The following is a 20,749-nucleotide window of genomic DNA, read 5'->3' as shown; positions in this document are numbered from 1 at the left end:
TGACATTTAGGACTTCCAAGCATAGATGCATGGTCTCAGACATCAGTACATCTTGCCATATGTTGACTTGCATATCATCAGCATTAGATCAAGTATTCAACAAGTGGTACCCAACAGGGTCCATAATTAGCACCTAAGTTGCTGCCCTTTCCTGGCAGTGATTAGTCACAAGCAGGACCATACGTGGTCTTAAGCCCCCTATAGAGCTGCTACACAATGGGTGCATCTACACATGCACTGTAGTGTGCAATGGCTTATTTTACTCCACATTAAAGCAACACTTACAAACAAGTGTGATTACACTAATGTGCAGTAAAATAGGATACTGCACATTAAGCATCACTTTAAAACCATGTACATTTGTTACTGTGCATTAAGGCAACCTAATGCATATTTCTTTCATATTTTACATTGGAGGTACTAAATTTAATGTTCTTTAGAAAAAGTGTCTTTGCACATGTAGACACATCCAGTATGTATATCACGATGCTGTTGCAGTTCATCTGCTTTGACATTCCACCTGTAAAGGTGTTGAAGGGTTTCCTCCAAGCTTGCATGCTCAATCAGGGTGTTTGCACTCTTGGGACAAGGATCTGCAGCAGGCTGTGAACACAGAATGCTTGCATGTGATTGAACAGCTGTAACTCCAGGGCAGGAAACCCGGGAAAACAGGGGAGACAAGCTGGGGAGACGGGAGCTGAAGCTGTGCAGAGAAGGGCTGCTTCTGAGGGGGCTGCTACCAGGACAGTTGTTTCTGAGAGGACGACTGGCAGAAGAATTGCGACTGAGTGAGCTGCTGCTAAGGGTGGAGGAGCCACTGGCTAATGAGTAACCAGCAGGATCAGCTGGTATCCTTTACTAAAGGAGCAGGGGTTGTGCAAATAGGTTCCCCATCCCAATCTTAAGTTTCTTGGGAGCAGGGAGTGACTGGGAGGGAATTGGGGGCAGGGGTTGCTAGAGGGAATCATGGCTGTGTGGGAGCTCCACCAAAGCTCAATAAAGCACAGCTGAGAAGGGGCACTCCAGGTGCCAAACATGGGAGCTGCCTTGGGAAGTGTCTGGCGGATGGTGTGATTGATTGATTGCAGGCACCCAGGAAAGACTGGAAAAGGAAGAAACCCTGGTCTCCAGAGCAGCCACACCTGAGATTCTGACAGGCACCCACATCTTCTGTTCAGACGAAGGTATCACCACCCCTCTTCTGAGGCAGAGCGAGCACAGCTCTACTTTGCTGCACACAGAGCGATTCTGTGGGGTTCTGGCTGATTAAGTGTATACACCTGTTATAAGTTGCCTAAGTGTTGATAATAAAATTGTTTTTTGCTATATACTAAGTATTTGCTCTATCTGCTGGTATAGATTATTATTGAGCTCATTGAAAATTGTTTGTTATTTATGGGATGTTGAATTTGCTACTCTCTCAGTTATAATTGTAAATAATAAATTAATGTAAGTGTTTATTTAGTGTGTGGTCTGGTGCAGGGAGACCCACGGGAGAGCACTCTATTGAGTGGTGGCTTCTAGGCTGTAGTCGGAGTGGGAGTAGATCAAGATCTATTAGCACCCCAGGACCCCGAAAATATGGATGTGGCTGCAGGTAGCACTGCCACCAGGGTTACACACCAGTTGTTCTACATTTGATCAAGCAGGACATGAACCTCATAACAAACCTCTAATTCTATTGACAGCCAAGGGAATCAGGAGTCGAGACATTTCTGATGAAATGTCCCCTGTTTATCTAACAGCTTTTCAGTTACATCAGTATTTGCATCAAATCAGTCCTGATGGTGCTGGGTCAGAAATCCAACCATTTGCTTAGAGAGGTAGTATGCAGAGTCCCAGATGTTACTCTGTCATATCAACAGGTACCATGATATGACCAGACAAAGTAGGGGTCAGAGTTTTGAGTAACTCCATGTGAACCTGTTTGTATTTCAATGGATCCACAGAACCTATTTGTATTTCATTGGATCCATATTCAACCTTTGTGGAAAAAATAAGTGCAATGACATGCCATTTCAGATGAAATTTTTGGAGCCAGTTGTGAACAAGTCATCCAATAATCTGTGCATCAGTCAGCCCCTTGCATGACTTGGTTAACCCTGACATCATTAAGATCTCTCTGCTGTATGGCATCTTCAATTAGATGCCACTGGCAGGATCACAGAGGTGTCTGTCTTTTGCCTGTTTGCTGAAAAAGTGTGGTTTTTTTGAGCCAGCTCAAGATTTGAGACAACTGCAGAAGTATGTGACCACAAGCAGTGGCAGATCCAATGCTATGCCTGCCTAATTCATGATGCAAGCTATTTAAAAAATTCCTTCCAGGTGGCTTGAAGTCCTAGGACAATCACTGTGTCTGATTCGGGAGTTGCAGAGAAAAGTCAAGTCCTGATTAATTTTTCCTCCTCTTCACTAAGCAGCCTCGGAGCATTCTCTTTAATCATTGTAGCATGTATGGCTCCTAGATTAATGGGATACACACCTATGTCAGTCCATTGCCTATGCCTGTTGGGAGGCATTGTAGCTTCCTAACAGGTTCAGACCAAATAGCAAACCCATTTCCATAGAGGCATGGTTCTTTAACTGTTCAACCTCTCTCTCTCTCTCAAAAAAAAAAAAAATCTAACCTGCCGCAGTCCCAACCCACCAACCTGGTATCAGTCAGAGCAGCAATACTGAATATTATGGCAATCCATTTCCCTGGTGACAAGTGCTGCCCTCCAAGCTGTAGGGCTATCCAGCAAGGTGCAGACATTCCACAAAGCTATGGAGAGGGAGACGGCAATACAACTGGTTTGAGGGCTGTGATGTATGTCGGTGATTACAGAATGCTTTTGAAAGACTTTCCCAAAGGTTTTTTTGGTGGCTGGTGACAGAGAGTGACCTACCAGACACAGCTGTCTGGTCAGGTCAGTGAGAAGAATGGGCTCCCCCCCACACACCTTTTTTTAGGACAACTTTGCTAAAGCCTGCATTTATGGCAATTGTACTGGCCCTAAAAAAAAAAACAAACCACCCAGAAGCCTAACAGAAGATGCTGTCATCCTTCACTTGCATATCCTCTGGGACATCTACATGCTGGTCTGCTTCTGTGGCTTCCCATGACACCATCACGTCACCACTTAAAATTATTTGTGCTGCCACCATCCTCTCTTGTCTCTGCATCCTCTAAGTTCAGCAGAAGACCAAACTGCTCTGACTGGAAAGGGCTGGTGATTCAGTCTAAAGATGCATTATCACTAAACAGTGATAAAATTTAAAAGTATCATCCCTGGACAGGACATTTGAACTGTTTGCTGTACTTGGTAGCAGAGTTCTTCCAGCAGCTGCTCTCTGTCCATTCCTATCCCTCAGCATTACTTTCATCATATACAAATTCATTCTGGAAAGACTGTCAGGTATTTAACTTTTTTTCCTTTTTAAGGGTACCCAACCTATAGAAGCTTGAGGGGGCCAGTAAGCTAAGCTCTGTGACAGTGTGTTTCAGTTGAATTTGCTTTGTGTGCTCCTCAGATACACAAAAAAATAGCTGTGTCAGAGGCTCTGGCCCAGCAAAAGAATCTCTAATTGTTCCTAGTGGCTTGCTAACTTTTCGGAGGACTTAAAAGAGTAGAAAAAGCACCTTTGGTAATCTATCGCTAGAGAGAAAAAACTGACATGCTTATATCATTTTGAAAGGAAAAAAATCATAAACCTGGCATGACTGACAGGGTCCTTTTAGAAGATGTAATGCACTGAACTTTGCACAACTTCTGTGGGCGGTTGTGTAAGTAGTAATCTTTCTATAGAACTGGAGCAAATAAACAATGTGAGGCAAGGGCTGTAACTACAGACATTGAGTAGTACTGTAGATTGTAAAACCTGTCTAACTTGTTCTGTTTAAAGCAACAAGACACGTTCCCCCGGGAGCATGCAGGCGTATTCATTTTCTGTTTTAAACAATTGACGATTTGCTCTTTCTAAATTCAGAGTTGAGGTTAATTCACATGGGAAAGAAAGTTAACCCCTATGACACAGACTGACTAATTCTAAGGAGTTTAAGCCTTCAGTGATGACTTGTTCTGAAGAACTTCAGAGGATTCGTCTACCCAGCAGTTGCAATGGGTCCTAGCGGGGACAAGGCTGAGCAGCACATGTAACCCACCTGGGCCCACTAACCCACTCCAAACTGAAAAGTTCGCCAGAGATGCTGATCCCCCACATGGTTCTTTTACATAGACCAAGAGCTCAAGGGTAGGCACGGAGGGCTGAGCCTGGAACAGCCTCACTGGTGTATATCCAGGTTTGGAACATGCCTGAGGATGCAATGGTTGGGGGGAGACATACTCAACTCTGTCCTGTCCTTCCAGGGACTCACTAACCCTATTGACATGGTATAAATGAGCCAAGACAGGCCTACAAAAAGTGCTAGCAGCAAGGTTTTGTGATGGGGGAGGCATAACTAGCTTGGCTTTGCTTGAGAGCTAATCTTGTATCATCTGACTAATCTTATGACTCTGACTAGCCCCCATACGCCTCCCCTAACGGTTATTGTGGTAATTAAAAGCAGCTTGCTGTATCTCAGGCGTTCTGGCAGCACAGGCAGCCACAAAGTGTATAGCTGATGGGGGCTAAATTCTCTTGGAATAAACATTCCCTCAACAGCAATTAAAGATATATGGAGAAAGAAGTACTTCCTCAGATTCTGCTCAATAAAGAAGGAAAAAACAGCAAGAAAAATTAAACAGTAAGAACAAGGTGTCTTTTTCTCAGAAACAAATATTTCCACCATCTCTTTAACTTTTACAGTATTTCCATTAACACACATCCCTAGGATTTCTTCTTTCCTCATTTGTCTACCAACATACAAACTTTTCTCACATACCACTATCTTTTAGGAGGTCTTCTCTTCTCAACTATGAAAAGATTGGACTAGGTCTTGATGGGTTGAATGCTCTTCTCATGCCATGACTGAGCAATAGTACCTTAGCCAGGGAGCTAACCCTTCTGGGTTGTTTTGCAGTTGTCTTTTTACCTTTTCTAAACCATAATATACTAAACATTGAGTTCTGAGCAGAAGCAATTATCGGAGGTGATGATTCTTGTCCAGTTTTTCTCTCTGAAATGTGTATGTGTGGGGTAGGGGGCTGCTATAGGAATCCCCATAACTTTTGGATTAGTGAACTAAGGCTACAAAAATAGCAAGATTTCACTGATTAATCTAATTTCTGCGTCCTGGTGAACAGATTCAGAATGCAGTTGCTGGCACTTGGGATTTTTATGACAAGACTCATGGCAGTTGATATTTTTCTGAAAGCCCCAGCTTTTAGGTTCATGTGATACAATAATTTCTCCTTAAAAAAAAAAGGGGGGGGCAAGGGGAGGAGGTTCTTCATCCCCTGTGTGTTGGGATTCATTTGACAATATGACCCAGGTATGTCCAAAAGGGTAAAACACAAGAAGAGAAATACAAAATATTTACTATTTATTACTGGCTGAGCTTATGAAGGCATTGTGCTCACCTTGATGGCATTCCTGTGTGTTTGCCTACACATGAAACTCAGTTACTTTTGAACATCATATCTGATCAATTTTAGACATGCAGGTTCTGCTTGAGGTGATGAGGCAGAACGATATTGACTTAGGGGGCATCAGTAAGTCATAAAAAGGTCAAAATGAGAGGCACATGAAGTCCCTGCCATCTGTTGAGCACAGCCAAAGCTTGAAGCACCTCTGCAATGCCCTGTAGATCAAACAGTGGTTGATGGTACCCACTAATGCTGCCCAGGATAACCCTGTCCCTGCCTATCCTCCTGGTAGAGTTCATGTGCTACCGTATTTAATCAAATATAAGCCGAGGTGTGTCCTGTCTCTCCCAGTCAGCATGGGGAAGAAACCTCTTGTATTACATTCACATACAAAATGGAGTGGGGTGCAGGTGGCTTCTGCAGCTCTGACTTTGTCCCTGAGCCTGGGTCAGGGACAGTCGGAGTCGCAGCAGCTTATGCCCTGCGCCTCCACTGCACCATTGCCTCCCATCACCTTCCCACGCACTTACTGTCGAACACAGCTTGGCTCCAGCTTGGGCTGGAGTCTCTCAGGCATGGGGCATATGGAAACTCCTTCCTCTGCCCAGCCAAGCAGCAGTGCTGACACTGCTGCTTGGCCATTCAAAAGCTGAGCTTCCATGTGCTGTTCCCCAGGACAAAGCAGCGTGAGCAGTGTCTGATGGTAAGGGGAGCAGGGAAGATGCTAAGACTGGGGGGATTGCTGGGGGAAGGGGCACAGACTGGGAGAGTCTGGGAGGAAAAGGCAGAAACTGGGAGGGAGTCAGGAGGGGCATCGGCTTTGGGGAGCTGTGGGGTGGGGGAAGGCATGAAGGCTGCAGAGGGAAGAAGTGGGTGGGACAGAGGGCAAGGGGGCTGCCTGATACCCGCAGCCCAGCCACATCTTTCCCTGCTGTAGCAGTGCAGTAGGGGAGCTGGGATTCAGGACAATCCTCCAATACTTGGATTCTATACCTGGAAAATTATAACAAATGTATAATTTTTCCATAGACTCTAATTATTGTGGGGGGGGTTGTCTTGTATTCAGGTAAAAATGGTAATAACCTGACACCTTTACTGACTTAGGTCTCAGAAGCAATGAGGATGTGAACACAACCTTTGCCATAGGAAGAGAATAGGAGAGACAGTGATGGTGGTCACAGAGAATCCCTGGTGGTGGAAGAAACTGGAAGGCCATGGTATGACAGTAGGGACGCACAGAGGGGAATGGGAATATGCAGACAGCCCCTGGCATGGCGGGGAATGAGGGAAATAATAGTAGGCAGAACACTTAGCAGAAGGAGGCTTGGTGAGGAAGCAGGAAATTTCTGCAATAGCAGGGTATGAGAGGGCATGTATACAGGGAACACCTCAGGAGGAGGCAATGGAGGGAGCCCTGGGTACGTGCCAGATGATGGAAGTCACAGTGTGTTATTCCCACTAGCTTTAAAAATCTCATACTCTTTTGGAGTCTGACTCATGATCTTTACACTTCTGGGCCTGGCAATACTGAGAATGCCCCACTCTGCAGAGAACCATATGAAAGCAACTCTCTCCTGCTTTCATATGTCATCAGATATCAACTTCCAAATCTGAGATGCTGTTGGTATTATTGCTCAATGTGCAGAGTCCTTCTGCCTTGTCTGGGCATTTGTAAAGATTGCAGCTTTTGCTGGTATGTTAACATAGTGGGCTGTCCAAGATGTGCATTTTGTGAAGTGTTGTTCTGAAGCATCCATATTCAGATCTCAGTCTCTTCAGCTTGACTCTTGCTTCTTTGTCAAGGTTGTGCCCAACAGGGGTCTCATTTGATGTTGGTACAAAACACTTTAGGAGTAGGCCTGACCCAGGGTGGGCACAATGCAGCCCACAGGCCAGATGTGGATCACCAGACCATTCTATCCATCCTGTGGGGCCCTCAAAAATTCAGAAAATTAATACTTATCTGCCCCGGCTGCCTGTCACGCAGCCCTCGATGGCTTGCCAAAACTCAGTAAGCGGCCCTCCGCCTAAAATAATTGCCCACCTCTGGTGACCTTTCCCAGCGATCAGCCCTCCCCATTGCTGCCCATAGATTTTCTACAACATTCCCAATCTCTTCCAGGAGCTTGTGGACTTCATGTACTAATGGAAGTATATGTGTATAAATCCAGAGAATTGTATGTCATAAACTCGGGGTTTGTGAGGTGTCTTGCACAGTTTCCTGAATGCATTACATGGATATGTTCCATGGGTGTTGGCTGTAGCTGTGTTGGTCTAAGGACATAGGCAAACAAAGTTCTTTGGGTAAATGTGATATCTTTTATTAGACCACACCAGCAGACTCTCCCTATGCCTGAAGAAGGGTGCTTGTGCCCAAAAGCTTTCAAAAAACAATATTTCCAACTCTTTAGTTGGTCAAATAAAAGATATCACACTTACCCAAAGAACCTTGTCTGTTTTGCTAACATGGCATGTGCAGTCTCTATGTATAGGAAAAATGAAGCTGTGTTCAGCCTTATGGTTCTTATGTCTATAGATTGTGATATTTGAAGTAATTGTAATTTTGCTATATCTTTATATTATAACCACAGTTGTTTTAGTGAGGCTGTGATTAACTTAGGTGGACTTCACCCTTTTCACACTTAGAATTAGCATTTGACAGGGGTTTATTGACTCTTCACTCTTGTTATCTGTGGTGAGGCAAAGGGGCTGGGCAGACAGTGGTGAATTTACATTTTAAAAGGAAAAAGTCTAGCATGAAGTAACACCTTGAAACAGGGAGAACATTTCCCACTGAAGGAAATTAGGGGAGAGAGGGTATATTGGATTAGCGAATCTCTGTGTCTGAAAGGACGCAGATATTATCTTGGTCTTAATAAAAGCAGGAAAATCCTGTAGTCTGGAAGACATGCACGTTGGGGCTGAGGGAAAGCAGGTAATTACTGGCATAGTGTGATTCCCCCCTTAGATCTAATGGGTGACATGCATGAGATTAGGCAGCTACACTTAAGCCTGCCTCAAAAGCATGGGTGGGTCTTCAGTTTCTTCCTGGGCTTAGGGAAACACTGAAGTTTCCCAGCTGGTGAGGTGGGTGGATGCTGCATTCTTGGATTTAAAATACTGTGTAAGAACAGGTTATTGTTCTGACATCTTTTTTTTGTTTATTCATGTATCTCTGGCTCTATCTCAGCATATGGTTACTGATTATTTCTTATGCTAGTTCTTGGGTTTTTTAATCATATTCCCCTTGTTAAAAATCTTTTTACAAACCACTTGTCAGCAATGCTTGTGATTCCAGAGTATTTGACCATACAGGCTTGCCCATTTTACAGAAAGGAGGATTCATTTTTTTCTGAATAAGTGATTCTTATTCAGAAAAAAATTCAGATTATTCAGAAGGGTATGATCCTTCTAGCCTGCAAAAATCTACTCTACTAAGGGTTGGCAAGGCTTAAGTGAAACAGGTAGGGTTGAAGCACCACAGGCCAAAGAGCTGGCTTCTGCCACATGTCAACTGGTTCTCAGGGGTCAAGCAGCACATGGCAGGGAGGGGTTTACAACAGAAAAGCACCCCAAAACATGGAAGCACCAGGAAGCGTGCCTCAAAGGCGCACCCAAGATTGCATCCAGGGCTGGGGCATGTCATTCTGTGTTTAGTTGGAAATGTGTTTTAAGAAATTATTTTGATGTGGTCATGGTTTTCTTTTGAATTTGAATGGCAACTTTTGTTTCCCAAGACAGTTATGACTGAGGGAACAGGCTGGGTTATGGCTTTCATTATGGAAAAACCAGAACTGTCTGTAAAGTTAGGTAAAGTAGTTGCTCATATCTGAAAAGTGAATCTTGTTTGGGAACAGGATGTGGTAGAAGAAGCTTCAAAAGTTTGTTAAACTTTATTTTTGTCTGTCCATTTGTTACATTTCTGATCTGATCATTCCTTGAGAGATACAGAAATGGAACTTACAAGTTAAAAGTGTTTATATTTTTAAATAGGTGTTTATAGTTATAAATAATTTGAGAAATGTTCTTGCATGTAAGCAACTTGAAAATGAATTCTGTTTTAAGAGAACTGGTCATGACAAGTGTTTTATTACTAAATAAGCACCAGTTGCTTTGCTTATTTTAGATTAGTAAAGTTTACTTGAAAATGTAACAAATTTGTACATACCCTAAAGCATTAAAATTATTGCCTTCCTGAAGAAAGGGAACATTTGTTTTAATACCAGCAACCTAATGCTTTTCAGCTGCAAAACATCTCCTACAGATCATGTAGCTTTAAAAAAACCCCCATCAGTTAAAATAATTGATGCTTAGCTATTATTGGGGCACCTTGTCACCTCCAAATGGGAGAACCTAAGTGCTGCCATTTGAAAGAGTAACTAAGCTGAGACAGCAGTTGATAAAAAACTCCAGTGGCTATCCATGCCACCTTGGTCGTGGTGGAATCATCCATCTACTCAAACCTCCAAGCTTGTCCTTGAGACAAAACTGGTGGTATACATAGGAGTCCAACAATACATATCATATCTCAAACGCCTTTGCAAGCATCAAGGACACAGAGCATGGTTGGCAAGAAGAATTTGTCAATGCTGGCAAGTACAAGGGGTGATCAAAAAGTTCTAAGACTTAGCCTTTATTTTAAAGAATAGTGTACAAACAACATTTTTATGAGCTCTCCCCTTCAGTGTAATCTCTCCCAGATGATATGCACTTGTCCAACGTTCCTGCCACTTTTGGAAGCAGTGCTGGAAGTCTTCAACTGTGAGTTCTTTGAGTTCCGCTTTCACATTCTTATGGATGGTTGGAATGTCATCAAATCTCCTTCCTTTCAGCTTTATTTTGATTTTTGGGAACAGAAAAAAATCACATGGGGCAAGGTCAGGTGAATACGGAGGGTATGGTATCACAGGAATGTTTTATCAGCCAAAAATTCTTGAATGGAGACAGCAGTGTGTGAAGGAGCGTTGTCATGGTGCAGAAACCAGCGACAATTTTCACCTAGCTCGTGGTGGTTTCTTCTAACTTTATCCCTCAATTGAATCAAAACCTCTTAATAAAAGGCCTGATTGATTGTTTGACCACTCAGTACAAATTCCTAATGAACAATACCCTGAACATCAAGTCTTAGAACTTTTTGATCAAACCACTTATTGTCTAGAACTAGACTTTATGAACCCTACAGTATTTGTAGTACCTGAAGAACATCAATCCCATAAATCAATTTTAGAAAACTATCTTGATGTCATTTATCAAGTGGAGAATTAGGGGATGGCAAAACCAGACTGATTTCAGACCTCTGGAGCAGCAGTTATGAATAAATAAATAACTGTGTATCTCTCTGATAGAAATGTTTCAGAGGTTCTTTCTGTACGTTCTTGGCCTGGTTTTCTCCCCATGTGTATTATTGTGTGTTTTGAGTACTGAATGATGAAGATTCCAGAAATAATTGCACACACATTTCATTGTTTTAAATTATAGAATCAGAAAACATTAATTCAAAAGGCCATTACTCTTTCTTTATTTTCTCCTAACCTGTTTCCACTCTTCTTTCCATCCAGGAGATGCAATTAGAAGTAGATGCTATTGCCAGAACAATTTTACTTTTGGAAAATACCTTTCACTGGTGACTGATATTCTTGCTGTTGGACTAGCAATCTGTCGCATTGCTCAGAAGAGGTATTCCTATCTTTAACACAATGAACAAATACATTGAAGTGCTTTGTATTTCTGTATTGACACAAATATAAAATGACCCCCCCCAATAATTAGAATCTATACATAGGAAAGTTAGAAATTTGATAAAATTTTGCAGGTATAGAATCTAATTATTGGAGGTTTATCCTGACCGTGCCCCTGCCCCTGCCCCTGTTACAGCAGGGAGAATAAATCTGGATGTCAGATAAAGACACACCCCCAGCAAAGGATGTATGTGCTAATTAGTACCCCACTCATGACTTCAAGTGGGTGTTCTTGTCATGACTCCTGGGATCCTCCAAAAATGTATATGCAAATGAGGCATGTGGCAACCTGGTCCAACTTTGCTGCATGAAGGGTGGGGCTCTGCAATAGTCATATGTGATAGGCTGAGACAAGGGGCTGATAGAGGGATTCTGAGTGATGAATTGGGGCCCAATTTGGTGATGTTTGCCAGACATCTAATGCTGGTAAAGAAAAAGGAATCATTAGAAATGGGAAAGAGAGGTACAGCTCAGCTATGGGAGTATGCAGAATGTAAGATGAGGGGCTTGGGCTTTTTCTCTCCACACTGATTGGAAGGAAAAAGGCTTATCTTATATTTAAGTAAATACAGTAGAATGTGTTTTGCAGAAGAATTCACATAACAAATGCTGTACTTTCAATAAGAAAATACTCTATTAAAAAACCACTGTGTGTCAGTTGTTGGGACAGTGCCCTGGTATCTGTCTTTAGTTCAAAGAGAGCTTGAAGAGTGTATGGGTAAAAAAGATAATTGAAAATGGGTGAAGGAACTGACTAGGATTGAAACTCAGAAAATCAAGGATTTAGGATAGCAGCAGAGCAAAATGACAACCAAAGGTGGATTAAAAGAGGAATATCACTCATCAATGGCTGCTATATTCAGCTCCTGTCCCAGAGAGACTTGAGCCTATTAGAATATGCCATTAACTAAGATTCTGCAGGAAAGATGTATGACTACTGTAGGTTCACTTGCTATAAGTCTTAAAAATACCTAGGACAAAAGGATAATATGAGAAGCTCCAGTAAAGAAGAGGAATACAAAAGCTGCTGCAAAACTTTGGAATCTATGAATAATGGAAGCACAATAAATTGCAGCAAAACTTGTGTGTCTTATTTCAGTCTGGAGACCACAGTAGCTTCTTATAGGACAAAACACATTTTAAACTAGTGTCAGGAACAATCTGTAAAGACTAGCACAAACCCACTGTCAAAAATAACTCAACATTGAAGAAAAAAATCACTAGAGAGAGAGCTCTTGGGAGAGGTTTGGTTTAAAATAATTGCCATTTATAACTGAATATCACAACTTTTTGGAGCCTGTCTTACTAGTATTTCTAGGCCTGATTGAAATAGTTTCTAAAGAGACAGACAGGGTGGGCAGTGATTCCATGATCTGACTGCCAAAAAAAATTGGCAATGTCAAAAAAAAAAAGCAAAGAAACACAGCTTGGAGATCTGAGATTCAGTGTAGGACAATGATTGCTCTCCAAGCCATAAACTAATTCTGTGGCTGACACATCACAGACCTATTCTTATGTGACTCCAATCTTCCAAGCCACACTTGAAGAAAGACTAGGAACACAGCTCCAATTACTTTTTTTTCATCAACTGCTTTGTTACATTTTTAGTCTATATTAAGTAAAGTCAAGCAAAGCCTGAATCAAAGCCCATTGAAGTCAATGGAAAAACTCCTATTGACTTCAGTGGATTTGGAACAAGCCCTATTAGAACACATGCTGTATGCCTTAAAACTTCTTTTCCCTACAGATTCAGTTGTGAATTTGACAATATAAGGTGATTTCTGTCCTTTTATTTCTTCTACCTTGTCTTGTGTTTCAGGATACTGATGAACCCAGAGTAACAAATAGGAAGCTTATCCTGCACCCACTGAAGTAAATGGAGAGGCTCCCCATGATTTTAATGGATGCAAGATTGGCCCTGAAAGGTACAGATTCCCTTTTTGTGGTTCTTCACACTGTGCACACTGGTATATGCTTGCAATATGACTGGTTTGAAGGCTTGGAGTTATGCTTGGTGATCACAGATCACTTTTGAAAGTCTTGCTCAAATCTATGCAATAAACCAGCTGCTTGCCTTAGAGAAATCTGTGTGGATTAAAAAAGTACAATGGAGTGGTACAAGCAAACTAGGAGCCCATCACTGCTGCAGCTACTGGCTGTTGTTTGAGACCAGGTCAAGTAATTACTAGGTCATAAAGAGAATATGCAAATATAGTGCTGCTGACCACAGGCTGGAGTAGTCAGTTCAAGTCACAGAGTGACTTTACGAGGAGCTTTTTATCATCTTATGATTTGGAAATTATATCTGGTTGAGTGTGTCTGATCTAACCAAAAGGAATCAAAACTCATGGCAGAGGTGAAATATTTTATTAGACCAGCTAGATATTTGCAAAAAAAAAATAAGTCTTTATTTGCAAGATTTCAGGAACAGGCACCCTTCATCAGGGTGACCTACCAAGAACTTTGTCTGAGCTCTTCCTTTATATAGTGTAGCTTGTCCTACTCTAGTCGATGTGAAATGTCCTAAACAGGGCTTAGTGCCATTGGTAGTTGGGTACCAGGTTACTAGTGACTTGGCATTATCTACACTGGTAGCAATTAAGTGTTTCTGATAAAACTTAAAAAAGATTTTACTTCCCTTTTTAAATGTCCTGTCCCCTGAGTAGAGGATGACAAGGCAAGTACTTGCTCTAACCTAGTACAAGAGACATTTTTATTGATGCTCGGGGAGGGGGAAAGTACTGAATATGATGTCTGATTTTCATGTGAAATTATAGACTGCAAAATGGGCTGAAGACAAACTGTTGGAAACAGATTGCTCATCAGTCTTACAGATTTAGGCAAACAGCACTTTCTTCTTACTGGAACAGAGCCATAGGGTAGAAATAGATTGAAATCATAAAAGAGAGCTGCAACAATAGCTTATACTGTATATTTAAACATTTCTGGTGAGACACCATCTGGGCCCACAGCTAAATTTGCCTTCCGATTATTTTAAAATGTTTCCACTTCTTGAGAGGTGAAAAGTGCACTTGATAGTTTGATCCATTTGTGATAATAAGAATTTGAAATAAAAATCCCAGGTCTGATTTTCACAGGATGAAACATGTAATTTGCAAGCCTAACCCGTGTCTATAATGTAATACTTTGCTCCACACTAGTGGCAATCTACACACACAAAGAAAGTTATACACACTTCTGCTCACAGAAATGTCTGATCTGCCTGCATGCTTACAATAATCTGCCATGTAATTTAAATGCACAAATGCAGTCGCTGCTTTTTGTGGACATGTACATGACTGATCTTTTTCAAACCACAGCTAGGAAAAGATGGTCTTGTGGTGAAAAATCCTTACCTGGACTCAGAAAAAATCTAGGTTCAGTTCTTTATTTTGCCCACTTCTTGTGTGACCCCAGGTAAGTCATTTATTCTCTGTGGTCCACATCCTCAACAGGACTTATGTGTGGAGATGCTCAGTGTCACTACACCTAACTTGTAAGTGCATTGTCCCTGGCTTTGGATTCACAAACCTGAGTTAGGCAGCAAAGAATTAGATGCCTCAGAATAGGATTTACACTAGGCTATATGCTTTGCTGGGGGCTAGAGGGGTTGACTAAGCAGCTAATAGGGATTGCCAGAGACAGAGAGTTGTTTAAAACCTTGCTTCTATCCTGGACTAAGTTGGTTCTTTGGGCACAGATGATTGACTTGCCTTCCTTTGTGAAAGTAGCTAGAGAAAGAGGTGCTACCACTCATGCTTGTGGGGACCCTTTACCTAATAGCCAGGTGGCTAGGGTACTCACCCAGGAAATGGATCTCCCTCCTGCATGAAAAGACGCAAGCTTACATCATCCACCTCCGAGAAGAGTGCCCTAACTTGCCTGGAGACCTTGATTCCACTCCATGCCCAGCATACTGCTCATGCATTTTGCATTTAAGAATCATTGGACAAAAATGTGGAACAGGGACCAGAACTCAGTTCTTTCTCTCAGAGGTATGCCGTTGCCACTAGGTTATGCACTTGTGTTCACTCTTGTTTGCTCTCTCTCTAACCCAATGAGTCTTATATTTGTGGCTTGTGGTAGCAAAATTTCAACAGGAGAGATGAAGAATGGTTCCATCGTAGCCTTAGCTAATGATTAAGCCACCTCTGGAAAGTGGGAAGAGGGGTTTGGACTCCTTCAGGGGCCTAAGGACGTAGGTCTCCCACTTGCTCTGTGACTGGCCTACCCACTAGGCTATTATATACATTTCTTTTCTCCCTCAGCCATATTGCTAATGGAAGTGGCCAGGACTCCTGTGCTGTCTTTTCAGCTGAGAGCTGTTGGTGTATCTTAGGCATGGTCAGCTTAGATCCTGGGATATCTATTTTGTGAATCCCAAACAGGCTTCAGTGTGAGATGGGTGATGAGCAGCTGACTTCAGCTAATATTTCAGGGCCTGAGCAGCATTACTGTAGGTGCCTATGGACCTTCAGGGGCTTAAGAGGTTAGGCGAGGTCTTATGTAGATCATGCTCTTAGATTTAGGTGCCTAAATTATATCCAAGGCCCCCTTCTGGTGCCTAAGTGCTTTTGTGGATTTAGTCCTGTGTGCATCTGTTCATCTTCAGTAGAGGTAGGGTAGTAGCACTTCACAGGGGTATGGTGAAGATGAATCAGTTGCCTGTCAATGCTTCTGCCAAGGTACGCATTCATTAAGTTAAACCAGGGGTTGGCAACATTTTGCTGGCATGGCTGCCCTTTGTGACCCAACCCCAGCCATAGGCTACATGTTTCTAAGCCCCTGGAGCAACCGGCTTCCTGTGCTTACCCCGACCACTGATCCCTATCCCTTCTGGAGCAAGGTAAGCACAGATGTTGTAGAGCAGCAAGCTGCATGGCAGAGGGGAGTGCTGTGGAGGGGATGGGTACCAGGGTATATAATTCATGTCACAGATTTTTTCCTTTCCCCTTCCCCCTCTCCTCTCCACCCCCATTTTGCTGGATTGGACCTTTGTGGGCAAGTCTGGTCCCTGGGTCATAGGATGCTGACCCCTGAGTTAAACCATAGTTTCCATAAGAAAAGCAATTTTGCACAAAGAGGTGAGGTTTTTAAGCAAAAAGAGACCAACATGAACCTAGGTGGTCCTCAGCATAGTTCAAGCTTCATCTTAAAACGAGTGAGGCTATAGTGTCCTCACTGCATCTAATGGAAAGCTGATTCACAATGTCTCTCATCTACTGGTTTATATATATATATATATATATGATTATGATATAAAGTAATATAATTGTGACAGTTTTATGTAACTAGTGAGAGCAAAATGAAAATATTCATTCGGTGAATCAGCTCTACTGTTTATTTGTTTTCTTAAATGGAGAGTATCTGTTCAATTCCCATTATTGTTTCCTAATCTACTAAAGATTAAAAGCAATGCTATTGGGGATTATTGAAGTTGCATCTGAAGAAATAGGGACTTTAATTTTTTTAATGCCATCTATTATTTATTTCTAATCCACATCAGATCAAACTTCATAGAATCAATGAGTCGGAAGGGGCCTAGACAGACCATCTAGTCCGACCCCCTGCCATGGGCAGGAAGGAGCACTGGGGGTGGCAGGGGTCATAAGACCCCAGCCAGGTGCCTATCCAGTCTCCTCTTGAAGATCTCCAGGGAAGGTGAGAGCACCACCTCTCTGGGGAGCCTATTCCAGGCTCTGGCCACCCTTATAGTGAAGTAGTTCTTCCTAATTTCTAACCTAAACCTATCCTCCCTCAGCTTGTGGCCATTGTGACTCCCTTGGAGTCACCAGGAGTTGTGAAATTTAAAAAAAATTCAAAGATTGGTTGTGATTGTTAACAGTAGCAAACTGATCAGATACAATTTTAATGGCACTAAAAATTTCTGCAAGGGAAGTCTTAAAAGATTCTATTTCCCTTGTAGCAAGTGTCTGCCTGCCTTGGATCACTAAGCTTGACCAGAGGGATGTAATCTGCAATAAACCTATTCCATCTAGTAATAACCCAGATGCCTTAATATTTCATTTTTTTTTTTATGACTGCCATGGAAAATTCCTTTAGGAACAAAATGTGTGAACAAATTGTATTAATCTTTTAACCCCCATCATGTACAATGATGTTTTAACACTTGGGCCTCTGGATTGCACCAAATATACAAATGTCATAAACATGCCATCTTTGAGTTCAGATGTAAACCCCAGGCATGTTATCTTTCATCTTTCTCTGTCACATAGGAAGCCTTGGCTTTTATGAATCCTTTCGGCTGCCTAATGAAACTCTTTCACTCTTTGAGATAGCCAAGTTGACACACTACTCCAGTCTTTCCAGTAGGAGCTTCCTGTCAGCAGCTAATATTTGTCATTGTACTTGCAGTCAGGGTAGCGATAGGCAAAACGGGAATCACAAGATCGCAGAGGTCTCAAGAACTCCGTCAACTTCGCAGCTGCATCGCTTACTTCTTGGCTGTCCAGGAAGCTGTTTGCACAACGCCTTAGGAAGCTGTCTATTTTCTCCTGAACAGGTTGAAGGAATTTTCCCTTCAGGAGTTTAGGCAGAATTTCCTGACATACCATAATGAAATTCTGGTTCTCTCTGACTGTTTTACAGGACAGAAATGTAGACTGGCAGTCTGAAGCCAAACAGCTAAATATGTCTCTATATTCCTGTTGGCCATCAGTCAGTTGGCTACCTAATAAAGAAAATTAAAATATTTGTTAGAAACATCCATGCAAATCTTTCATAATCATGAACATTTGTAACTTGGTTAGAAAATGTCACTTAAAATCATGGTATGCTGCTTATTTATGCCAATATAACCTAGATTAAATCAGCACATTTCATTCCAAAGTAGGGTGGACTATTTCTCTCACTTCTGATATGCATATGCTCTTGATAAATAAATAAGTACTCCATATTACCCCGGAATTCTATTTTGCAGATAGGAAGGATCAAGTAATGAAATAGCAAAGGAATTTAGTTGGGCAGAATATAAATACTGATGTGATGTTACTATAAAAACCATAACAAATAGTCAAGACCTCAATTTTCCACCTAATAAAAAATCATTAAGACATAATCAATGATTTTGCACTAGTGAAAAAAATGGCAACTGTAAGATTTTTTTTAGGCAATTAATATCAAGTTATGAATATTTGGGAATTATTCAGCTGGCTACAGAAGCAGAGTGACTTTTAAAAAATAGAGTGTTTATTTAAAAAAACAAAATTATTAACTTAATTGGTTTACTACTCTTGGACCAGTTCTTGTTCCACTGGTATCTTACTGAATATTCTGTGTGATGAAAAATGGAGCTTAAAATAAGAACAAATGGAAAAAATGGTGTTTCCTTTGTTAATATATATTTTTTAAAAGTGATAAAGTGGCCTAAAATCAAAACAATTTGCTTACATTTCTACCTGCTAACTTACTTTTTTGTGACACCCACTATGTTTCAAACCAAAAAAATGACCAAGGCTCTGTTAAATATTAGTATGAAAATACTGCTGTGTTGTCTACTGTGGCTGGTCATGGAAATGGCCAAATAAATGTGAAGCTACCATGTGGTTCTGTGCAGGCTGCTTTAGATGCATTTTAAAATTTAGTGTAGTCACGGCACCATCACCCTTAACTGCACAAGTACAACTTGTATATTATTCCAAAAGTAGAGTTAGGCATGGTAGGACCTGGTTATGTTTTTGCTGTCACCTCTCAAAGTTTTTATGACCTAATTTATGAAGCATTTCTTGTGGTTAAAAAAAAAAAGGGCAAACCAAACCCAAAACAAAAATATACCAGCATAACAGGTGAAAGATTCCCCCTACCTCCCTCCACCTATCTTGCTGTGGCCTGTGACAGATGCTTATTCATTCAACATGCTGAGTACCTTCCTGCTTGTCAATGATTCCCAGTGTGCTGGCATCCCGGATGAACAGATGTCCATTGTTAAAAATGCCAAATGTGCTAGCATCAACACGGATGAAATAAAATAAGTAGTTCAAGTCATTGTTCCCCATAGAACTGACAACAGAGAGGAGCTGGAAGGCCAGGTCTGCTGCCACATCAGGAGAAGAGCTGTAAAACTCCCTCAAGGACCTGGTGCTGGCACTGACAATCAACCGGCCACAGGATCCCAGATACCTTGGAAATGGCCACCCCTCCACGTCTGGGAAAATCTGTGGGGAAAAAAAGAATATGATAGATACTCTGGTATTTTTGGTATGATGGTGTATGTATGTGATTATATGCAGGTGCAGAGTGTTTCTGTGTGTGCGTGCAGTATGAGCCAGGGATGTTGTATTGGCTTTCCCCTCCTTCCCTTCCTAGGATGCAGGTGGGTGGATATAGTTTGAGAAAGTTGTTGAAGGGGAACTGTAAGCATTCTTGGGAGTGGTGCTGCCTGTTGCCAGCTCTCAATTAGCAGGCTCTGCTGGTTAGGCTCTGACTGCATGACAGAATTGTTGGATTTTTTTAAGGGGCTGTGTTGCTAACTCCTATGCTTTGATGACAAGTCTTGCCATTTTGTTTTTTAAACACCCACCCTGGGTAGAATCATGTTATTACTTGAAAGTGAGGTTCTTGCTTTAAAAAAAGCGGGGGGCTTCAGAGGAATCTAGAAAATATGACCCCTCAAGACAAATGAAAATCAATCGTCTGCTTATAGTTTTCTATGAAGTGGCTAAATGCTCCTGCATCTCCAATTCTGAAGGATTACAACCCAGTGTTGTAAAGGTCTGTGAATACCACACATCTAATCAGCATCAGCATATTCTCTTTAAGCCCTAGGTTCTGAAATTGTGGAATAGGTATGAATCTTTGCTTGCTTGCTTTTTCTTTTTTTCTTTTTTCTTTTTAATAATGACTTGCATTCCTCCTGGTTTTATACAGGACCATGAAAAAGCGAAACCAGTGTACTTTTAACGACTTAAAAACTCTGAAGAAAAATAAAAGGAACCAAAGTCTCAAAGATTTTTGAGCCAAACTCATGAATTTGGGGGGCCCATCTTATGATTTTTGAATGTTTGGGTTTGGACTGGGACTTCTAGACATACCAGATGCTACAATGTCTGCTTTCTTTAGCCATGCATGTGTTCACATATAACTCTAAGAGAAATCTTTATCACAGGACCATCTAATAGTAGAAGCACGTGATATACTTATCATACACTTTTGGCCATTTCACTTCCCCTTTGCCCACTTTATCTGTGTACCCAACTTTCAGGATTCCAGAGCCCTGAGATGTTTCCAAGAGATGCTTGTATCTTTTAAAATTAACCTGCCACAAAAAATATTTTTTGTTCATTATCCCTTAGGGAGTTACTTTTCTAAAATTCCCTTGAAGTGAGGCACAGCACAGTAGATAATGCTCATTTTTGGATCAGCTATGTTTTTTTTATAATGAATCCATTGTCTGCTATCTCTAGAGTTTAACATTTTAAATTCATAAGAAAGGGAGACTCAAAACTCACTGAAAAGGCCAAGATAATAATAGACTTTAAAGTCATG

At 41.5% G+C, this 20,749-nt stretch overlaps 1 protein-coding gene across 1 annotated transcript in view; it reads right to left on the bottom strand.

Annotated features, from left to right (window-relative positions):
• Positions 1 to 9,664: 9,664 nt before the first annotated feature.
• DIPK2B (divergent protein kinase domain 2B) overlaps positions 9,665 to 20,749 on the bottom strand; it is a 32,599-nt gene continuing 21,514 nt past the window's right edge. The window contains exons 4-5 of the mRNA XM_090061751.1: positions 19,131 to 19,419; positions 9,665 to 17,936 (exon numbers count right to left, since the gene is read on the bottom strand). Coding sequence (XP_089917877.1) covers positions 17,596 to 17,936; positions 19,131 to 19,419 — 630 coding nt within the window. The 3' untranslated portion in view covers positions 9,665 to 17,595. The remainder of the gene's footprint in view (positions 17,937 to 19,130; positions 19,420 to 20,749) is intronic.

Source organism: Crocodylus siamensis, chromosome 1, assembly GCF_052110815.1.
Source record: "Crocodylus siamensis isolate JL-2025a chromosome 1, ASM5211081v1, whole genome shotgun sequence".
Classification (NCBI taxonomy): domain Eukaryota; kingdom Metazoa; phylum Chordata; order Crocodylia; family Crocodylidae; genus Crocodylus; species Crocodylus siamensis.
This window is presented reverse-complemented; position numbering and strand designations above follow the sequence as displayed.